The sequence below is a fragment of the Telopea speciosissima genome, chromosome 11, assembly GCF_018873765.1.
Source record: "Telopea speciosissima isolate NSW1024214 ecotype Mountain lineage chromosome 11, Tspe_v1, whole genome shotgun sequence".
NCBI classification, from domain to species: domain Eukaryota; kingdom Viridiplantae; phylum Streptophyta; class Magnoliopsida; order Proteales; family Proteaceae; genus Telopea; species Telopea speciosissima.
The window spans coordinates 16,635,886-16,645,972 of record NC_057926.1 but is presented as its reverse complement, the minus strand read 5'-3'; the positions used below and the strand labels follow the sequence as shown (position 1 = coordinate 16,645,972).

The 10,087-nt window shown below is 40.2% G+C and overlaps 1 protein-coding gene across 1 annotated transcript; it reads right to left on the bottom strand.

Moving 5' to 3' along the window:
- Window positions 1-3,570: 3,570 nt before the first annotated feature.
- Window positions 3,571-9,767, bottom strand: LOC122646641 (ferric reduction oxidase 2-like). Its single transcript, XM_043840234.1, is given in 8 exon segments — window positions 3,571-3,742; window positions 4,115-4,824; window positions 5,497-5,740; window positions 5,840-6,167; window positions 8,672-8,906; window positions 9,008-9,205; window positions 9,277-9,385; window positions 9,553-9,767. Coding segments are annotated over 8 exon segments (2,157 nt in total). The 5' UTR covers window positions 9,746-9,767; the 3' UTR covers window positions 3,571-3,602.
- Between the last annotated feature and the right edge of the window lie 320 nt (window positions 9,768-10,087).

Here is a 10,087-nt window from a genome sequence, read left to right as displayed (position 1 = left end):
CCGTTACAGGCATCCTTATACTTCCTTCAATTCTAGCCGCAGCTCTTGAGAATCCGTACAAGTTTGTTCCATCCGGTGTCAGGCTCTCATCCCCTAGCCCAAACTGCCAATAAGCCTGATATGAAAGTAGGTCTACTGAAGTTCCTGTAGTGACCAAGATTCTATGGACAGGTCGGTCCTGTATAATCATTTACAACACAATCGCATCGTCATGGGGTCAGCTAATACCCTCCATATCGTCACTGGAAAAGGTAATGGTCGGTTCGATCTTTGCCAACTTCCTAGTTGTCTCGACCACTCCAATGAACCTAGCGTTTGCCTGTGCCTTTCGAATCGATTCCTGGTCGGGTCCTCCCAAAATCGTCAAAATGGGCGCATCCAATGGTCGGCTCGGCTACCAGTTCCCTTGTTAGGTTCTGGGCGCCCTTCTCCAGTTTTCTCTTTTTCTTTATCGGGCCTTCTTTCTCCCTTCTTGTTGTCCCGCCTTTCTTCTCTTCGTGCCTCTCGACCCCCTTCTTTGTGGTCGGGTCGGTAATCGCTTCTTTTGTCCACATATCGGCTCAGATGACCTTCCTTGATCCGGTTCTTGATCTCTCTCTTCTTCAATTGTCTACAGTCCTCCATATCATGCCTTTGTATCCTTGTGGAACCAGCAGTACTTGTGAGGTTCCTGTCCTCAACCTTTGAGAACATCGGCCCAGGATTCAGGAGACCCCTATTTTCGATTTTCATCAAGATGTCCGACCACCTAGTGTTGAGCAGGGTGTACTCGGGACTGGGCACCAGCTCAGTTCTCAGTTTTTTTTATCATCTTTCCTATTAGTCTTCTTGTCTTCTTTCTCCGAACCCTTCTTCCTCTCCTGGACCCCGTTTGCCTCATTACGCACCATGATGACTTCGGCCATGTTGGCGAATTGATGACACCGGCTGATCAGCTTGGTCATGTTGTTGGCCTTATTAAAAATTAAGGACTTTATCAGCTCGATATCTGTTATGCCACTTTGCAGTGTTGAATGCACTGAGTCATCGAGGTCGGAATTGTCTAAGGATTCCTGATTAAATCGCGAGACAAGTCTCGAATCGTCTCGCCGCTGCTTGATGGCCAACAGGTTCGCCACAGTCTTCTTCTGTCGGATGCTGCTTTGGAATCTCGTGACAAATGCCTGAATGAGTTTGGCAAAATAGCTGACTGACCTCGGCCTTAAGTGAGAGAACCAGTAGGTTGTCGTTCCTTTCAGTGATGCCGCAAAAAATATACACGACGCAGTGTCCGACCTGCCGTAGACCATCATTACCGAGTTGAAGTAATTGATGTGATCAATCGGGTCAGTAGATCCATTATATAGGACAAAGGTCGGCATTTTGAACCCTTTTGGCAGCTCTGCTCCCATGATTCCTTCCAAGAACGAGTGTTGGTTAGATATGGCCAACATCTCTTCCGCTGCATTCCTCCCGATACTTTGGATCTTCTCATTGAGATCCCTCAGCCGTCGCCCAATCTCGATATCCTTAGGCTGAGTTTGGGGGACATTCTCGATTAGGGATGGTTCCCTAAAAGAATCGCGCCTACTCCTTACGGGTAAGGGACTTCTCCTGCCACAATCTAAGCTCCTTCAGGACTACCTCGAAACAGTTCTCTCCCACTTCCTTTGTGGACTTCAATCAGGTCGGTCGGTGACCGTGCCTGAGAACCCGATCTGATGTTCCTTGGGTCCTCACGTTGCGCTATCTAGCCAAGCCGAGCTGGCCCTACTTTCGATTCGGTGGTCGGACCTACCTACCCTCTCCAACACCGATTGGCATGGTTGTTGCTGATGATGTGGCTGGTTCCCTTCCACCCGTAATAGACACGACCTCATCATCGTATTTGTCTCGGCAAGCTGGAACCGCAGATCATGCACTTGTGCATTGGTCGTGGGTGCGTTTGGGTCAAGATAGTGCACTCCTGGGATGGCTGGTCGGGGTTTTGGTCCTCCTCCCTGGGGTCCTGGAATTGGCAATGGTGGCGGGGGAGGAAGATCTTCCTCAATCAAGGCCTCCGAAGTCTGATGCACCTGGGTTACTGTACCTGGTGGTAGGAGCATAACTTGGGTCGTCTGTCATGTAACTAGACCACCATCAACCCGACTCGCCCTACGTCAAGTTCTCCATTGCACGACTGTCCCTTGGTCGAGAATTGTTTGCTCTGTCAGTTACCATAACCTACAGCTTTAAAGTAGAGTTTCCCACAAGACGGCGCCAATCTGTTGTGGCGAAATCCGAGCTATTATCCACCTAGCGAGCTAACCTGCATAGGTGAACAACACCAGACAAGAGAGTGCCAACCCGAGCCGATTACTATACTCTGATGCCTAAGTCAGACCTCTACAATAGATAACTCTCCAAATCTAAGAGCTTGAAATAAGCCAAGAGAGTCCCCTTTACCTGGGTTAGGTGTGTCTATTTATAGCTTTGATTTACTCGATCGGTGTGTGAACTATCTGTTTATGGACTGTAATCTTGACTTCATGTAGTCCTAGGTGTCGCTTTCTAGGCTCGACACCTGCCAGGTTAGTATTCATGAAGGAAGCATGACCTTGACCCGGCCAGGGTCCGTGGTTAGGTTAGTTAACCATCTTAGGCATTTAGAGTTCTGAGACTGACCTGAGTCAACTAGCCCGATCTGAGTCGACTCGGCCACCGGTTCGCGTTTTTCTACATAGTTTACTTTGGTCGACCTAGTCAGATCGATCATGGACTGATCTTCCATGTGTCACCCCTGGATTGGTCAATTCGAAGTATGACTCATCAAGCCCGACCTAGCCCCACTTATTTTATATATTCAAAATAAATTTAAAAAGAAAAAGTTAAACACTTCTACACCTAAAGAGTAGGAACAAGACCCCATGTTCTTTATGTATAAAGAATATTTAAGACACTCTTGTAGATGCTTTCTTGCGACAAAATCTACCACTTCAGATGTTGTCTATTGTGATAATTAATAAATTATAGAAAAAGAAGGGACAGAACTCACAAAAGTATAACTATACAGAAGCATTTCTTTGTCTAAAATATATAAACAAATGATGAAAACATTTAAAGCTCGATATTGTTGTGGCTTCTTAATGGTGTAATGTGAAAGACAAATGTAGAATTCTGAACTGAGATCCCAAAATTGTCAATTTGGTGGCTTGAAGCATGGGGATTAAGATCCTGTTAAGCCCAGGTGAAGAGTTAAACAGGCCGTCAACCCTGGTTAAGGTTCGATTCAAATATCCGATTATAGCCCGAGACTGACTGAGCCCGACAGTTTACACCCCTACATATAGGAACACTTCTAGAAGCAAAATGGACGTGTCTCCCAATGAGTATATGTCCAGCATGCACGTACATGCAGATTTATGAACAACCTTGGCAAAAGAGAGAGAGAGAGAGAGAGAGAGAGAGAGATTATAAAATAAAGTGGAAATAAGGTTACAATGAAGTTACATTTGTGGTAACTAGTGGAACACTCACAAACACCCACATAGGAACAGATTTCTTACAAGCATATCACTTACAGTTTTTTACATACCAATAAACAGAACTGAAAATTAACATATATCCTTTCCTGATTGCATAAACTACCAGCTGAAGCTGATGGATTCAAAGTGAAGGTTGTATGCAAGACCAGATGCACAAATTGTTGCAACCTCTTGTCGTAACTTCCTCGGGCCAGAAACTAGAACTCCAACTCTTGATCCTTCACACTCGAGCAATATCTCTATAATTAGGATACAAGCACACATATTAGTTCTTGAATACATTCATTGATATTCTTTGGGTCCTTCTAGGCGTCACTATGCCTAGTAAAGTATAACGCTTCATTATTTGTCATTTGACAGTACATTAGTTAGTCCATGTGGTAGAGGACCCCACATACATCTCAATGACCAAATTGTAGTCCTAAGTAAACAAGGAAAGTTTCTCAAACTCTGATTCAAAGTTTTAATAAAAATAACAAAATGTCATCTAATGGACTAACTAACGACTCCCATGTGGCAAATAGTGACGCGGTTATACTTCACCAGGCATAGTGACAGGAAAGAAAACCCTAACAAATATGTACAAGGCAAGAAAGTGAATAATAACTTACTCTTTAGGTTCGGTCTTTTTCCATAATGCACCTTAGTAACATCAACAAGGGATTGTTGAGGGAAGCTTTCCAATTCGAGATCGGCGTTATAAGAGAATGAAGATGGCGAAGTCATCGGTGTGGGAGCATCCACATTCTGAATCTGCTTTGCTTCTAATTCTATTTGCTTCTTGTTCCAAAGAAAAGCTACACTAGCTGTCATAGCTATGCAAAAACATAGGAATAACATGTTCAGAAGAGCTCTTGAGGAAGTAGAATAGATGTTGTTGGTGTTGTGATCAATTGGGTATATGTAGTAATGCATCAATAATCCCAAGAAAAGAAGGAAAATAATGAAAGAAGAAGAAATTATAGCTCCAAGCCAAAGCCAGCTGTTTGGGCCAAGGATTGAGGAGACAGGAGCATCAGTCACGTTGGGCTTGAAGTAAAGGAACCTGAGTTGGTCTTTCTGGCCTGATTTGGGTTCTTCCTCTCTTGTTACATAGGCTTCAATTTGTAGTTGCAAAGAAGAAACGTCAGACAGTTGGGTGCTTGACATTGGTAGGAGTAAGTCTAGCATTGTGAGACTAGAAGAGTTCTTGAAAGCACAAACAAGGAGAACAGTATTGGGACACTTGAACCCTAACTTGGTCTTAAACATAAGCTCTCTGATTATAGAGATGAATGATGTAATGCCGCTTCCTCCACTTACCATCACAAGCATGTCATATCTGCATGTCATGTTAATATTTTTTTAGGTTTCTTAAAGTAAAATTGCAAAAGAGCCTATTTGAGATCTCAATAAATTCAATTGGCAATGTTTATATCCAATCAAAAAACTCGAATTACTGGGTAGATGGATTCACAAGTATATGAGGGGACAAAAGGTCTCAGGGGTAATCGATGTGAGACTATTCTCCCAACACTCCCCGTCCCCCCCCCCCTCATGTGTAGGGTCACATATAAACGGAGGGAGGTCTAGAAACACTACAACAGAAATGGAGAAAACCCATTCCGATATCATGTATGAGCCAAGATCACGTTCACGTATGTTAACGTACGAGAATGGTTCACAGCCGTTCTCGTGAGCCCAACTCCCAGGTATATAAGGGGACAAAAAGTCTCAGGGGTAACCAATGTGAGACTATTCTTCCAACACTCCTCTCCAAGTGTAGGGGCACAAATGAATGGATGCAGGTCTGGAAACACTACAACAGGGCTGGAGAAAACATGTTCTAATACCATGTAAATATCCAACCCAAAAGCTCAAACAGTTTAGTTGAGGGATTCCCAGGTATATGAGGAGACAGAAAGTCTCAAGGATAACTGATGTGGGACTATTCTCCCAATAGGGAAAATGCCAATCATTCATTAAATGATCTTTCCTTTGTATAGCGACCAACCTCATGAAACTAGTAGATGCAGGTCCATAGGGTCCTTCAATGGAGACTTCAAGACGGGGCATAGGCGAGGGACTTGAAAGCATCTGGTAAAGCTTCCTGGTCCAACTTCCTTCACTTTTCACCACCACACTTAGCTTATCCTGATCCATATTACTATTGGAGCTTACAGTGAAAGGATGCCATTGTAGCTTCGAAATGCTAGGAACATTGATGAACACGTTGCTCATAGGAGTGTAGCTCAACCCTAATTGAATAAAACAAGCATAAATCAGTGCTATTTCAGGTGAAAAATATTAAACCAACAAAAACCCTAAAATTATTAGTTCAATGATCTTAGCTTCACCTGGGCTCTTGGAGAAGTTTAATTCGATAGTTTCACAAGGTAAAACACGAGCGGAGACTAAGCGAACACTTTGCCTAGATTGCAAGAATCGCAAGTAACGATCGACGAAGAAGAGGTAAAAACCCGGTAGCATCATGCAAGCATAGACAATCCCAACATGTAATATGAAGAAGATGATGAAGATGATGTAGAGGTGATGGGTATAGAAGAATAGCTCAAACATTTTTCGCCTTATGTAAGGGAAGGTTGTTGCCCACAAGACTAGTCCAGAGAGCAAAGACAACTCCCCTGCAACATTTGATATTCCAACTTTATCCCACTTTAGCATCTGCTTGACAAACATTTGATTCTCCAACTTTTTTGTTAGATGTTTTAAAGAATACACAAACTGAGAAAAAAAAAATTCTAATTGTTTAGTCTCTTTAGCAGGTGATATGGGAGGAGTAATGGGAAAATTTTCCCTGACTACACAAAGAAATCAGACATTTTAGGGTCTCTAACTTAAATTTAGTACCCAATTATTAATAAAATAAGGTGAAAAACATGGGTTTAATATTAGATTAAGTTTGAAAATGATTTGTTTAGAATAGTATAATTTCTATACCCAAAAAAAATAATAGTATAATCTGAAATGCTTGTTTATGGGGAGAAAAATTATGTCCAAATTTTTTTTTAACTAAGCCTTCATTACCAAATCAGGGTCTCTTTCCACATGGCAAACATGGACAGACAAATTTCAGTCAAAAATAATTTTCTCCATAATTGAATCTAATGGCACTCTTGTAATTTTATGAAACTTTACTTCCACTATTGAAGAACTTCTCCAATAACAATAACAATAACAACAACAACAATAATAGTAAGGGTAGATTACAGCTCATCCCCTGATTTTTTAAAAAACTCAAATGTGCCCCTCTACAGTAACGATGTTAGTCTACTGTTAGTTATTGGTGTGAAAGGACTATTTTACCCTTGTCCTAAAACATTAGAATTAAATTTATAATACTACCCTTCCTTCATCTTTAACATTGGTCTAGGGTAGTTTAGGGATTTAAATTTATTTAACTGACTAACATCATTACTTAACAGCATAAAACTAACGGTAGGGACTAATTTGTCATTTTGAAATCTAAACTAGGGGGTGATTTGAGTTTTTTCAAAAACCAAAAGGTGATCTGTAATTTACCATAATAATAATAATAAAAGGGTTAATCATCACTACATGATCCTATAAAGAATCAAGATAAATGAGTACAATCCATCTCTTTAACTCATGGTCCTATAAAGAATCAAGATAAGTTAGTCTGGACAATCCAGTTCTTTAACTCAAGTGGAGGGTTCCTTTTATCAAACCGACCCTAAGATGTTCACTATTACCAAAAAAAAAAAAACCTAAGACGTTCACATTTATGGGGTTAGCATGTGTTAAAGTTAAAAAGACTTTTTATATTTCATAGTCAACTGTGTCAGGATTTTATTTTTTGTTTTCAATTATTAAACTGAAATTATCTTAAAATAGTCAAAGTTGAATTTTTAAATTGTTTTTTATCTCCACGAGAAAATTTCAAATGGGTATCACATCCTCTTGAGCATCAATGGGAACTATCACACAAAGGAAAACTAATAGCACTTGGTAGTACTTTTTGTTGTTGGTGAAGCCTTATTTTAGTCAGAAAGAGCGGTTGAGAACTTTGGAGGGCTTTTTCGGGCTCGGAATGATGAAAACGGCGAACATCGTTGCCAAAGGTAGGGTGTTGTGTTGGGCTTGTCGAGATCTTCGAAATGAGTACTTTTGAGCGTTATGTTATGGTCCGGCCCTATTTTTTGACAATTTTGGGTCAGGGGCACTTTTGTATTTTCTGGGATTACGGCTTCCTTATATAATGTTCTTATCTCTTTGAGATGGGGTTAAGAGGGTTTGTAACATTTCTAGAAAAATCGTGAAATCTGTTCTATTGCTCGACCGTGGATGTAGTTTCCCACCTTGGGGGTGAACCACGTAAATCTCTGTGTTGTGCGTTGTGTGTACTTTCTCTATTCCGTTTTTTTCTATAAATCGCCATTCTGGGTGTTGTTTTTTTTTTTTTTTAATACTTTTGGCAGTAGATTCCAGGAGTCCCAAGAGGTCATGCGTTGACTGGCATAATTCACTGTCTAGGTGATGGGGTGTGGGCATTTTAGAAAAGGATCCTTACTTGAATTGTAGTTTCAGTTCACACAATCTCCTTATGTTAAAGATGTTGAGAGCTTTAATTAGAGGTATATATATCCCACATCAGTCATATGGGACCCCTGATGTATCTTAATATAATTTTGGGATATCTCAATCTTATGCCTTGAGTTCTTTGTTGGACTCCCAAGTAATATTTTATGGGCCTTCCCAATTCATTTAACATGGTATCAGACCTATCCAATAAGAGTACAAGTTTGGCCCAGGGACCTCGAGTCCACCTATAAACTACATTAATCTCATAAGATCTTGATCGAGCTGCGCTTTTCAACCCTCAGACTGGGCAAAGATTGAGAAATGACAAAATTACCCCCACATTAAACAACTTTCAGGAATTAAAGTTACAATTTCTTAGTTCATACTCAGTGACAATAAGATGCGCCCTTCATAATAAGTAAGTAAATAATAATTTTTTGTTAGAAACAATACCCCAATAAATAATTTTCTACAAGAAACATGATGATTACATAATTAAGATTACTATATAGTATATATAACTACTTAATTATATATAAGTTTGAATTACAATAATCCAATGATTAACAATACAGTACTAGGACTAGTGAAGTGCACATATCCTTAATAAAACCAATTGTAATTACCTCCGAGATTTGATTTGTTGCAGCCCAATAGATGATATAACAAAGGCCATGAGCAGTGAAGAGGGTCATGACTATATGTCCAAACCATATATGATACTTGATGCTGGCCTCCGGCGTGAGCCCGATGAGCGGCAACACCGACGATCCTCGAGTCACCGGAAAGAACAAAAACGCAAGACATATGTTACCAACAAGCCCTAGCATTAGAGCTGCACTGTCCAACTTAGCTTCCCACCTGCCAAAACAAATCTAACCCCATTTCCATTAACCATTCTTAGACCATATATATATATATAATTCAATACAAATTCATAAGATTGATGAAGGTGTTCATACACTTTCTCTCCATCATTTGAAGCTGATTGTGAAGTTATATTGTTGAAGCTCAAGTGCAAATATGTTGAGAAGGACCAAACCAAGAGTGCAATGAACATGGAAAGAAAGGTTAGCTCTGTCCATGAAACAATCCCTAGAGGTCCATTTACAAGTACCGGTCGTGACCATTGTGCCAATCTCTTATAATTGTTGCTCTCTCTATTTAAGATAATTCACCACAAGCATTAGTAGGTTAATGAGTTTTGTTGAAAAGATAATACAAAAATCACAAAATATATATAAATTACCTTGCAACAAATTTCTTGCCCAAGTGGAGATAAACACAGCCCAAGGAAGCAATGAATAAGACTGGGAATGTGAACATAAGGAATTTATCCCCTATAGCAAATATAACAAAAAAAAAAAAAAAAAACAGTGTTAGGAAATAAACAAAGTCCTATGGCGTTGACATATGCACTTTTTATCCGTTTACGTGTTTCGAAGGCAAAACAATCCGCCAAAAAATCAACAGAACTTTTTGAATTAAAACATAGAATGATTATAACCTTGTCGGCCGAGATATGTAGTTGAATCAATCTTAGCTCGGATTTGAGGTAACCATATCTGCCTGTATGTGTTGGTGGGCATCAAGATCCAGATAAAAACAATCCCAAGAGAGACCAGAAAGAGGAGAAGCCATATTGCTACTCTAACCTTCTTGATCACTATATGGGAATCAGTGGGAGATGATCTTTCCATGCTTCTCTCTCTCTCTCTCTCTCTCTCTGATCCAGCATGAGCATTCAAAAACAAAGTAGACAGGAATGGAGGGGAATGTATCTCTGCAAGTGCTTATTTATAGCCAAGAATGATTCTATAATATTTTAGCCCAAGAGAGTGTCTAACACTCAACAGTTTAACTACATTGTACCACTATTCTCCTATTAAGAAAGATTTTCTCTCTCTCTCTCCAACAAACAAAAAAGGGAAAAAGTTCTCTGTTCGGGAGTGCAGTCTACGTAAGCACTCCCATGAGTCTATCTCTCCTCCCCATATGAAAAGACATCTCTGCCTCCTTATTTTGAGTAGGAGAGAGATAGA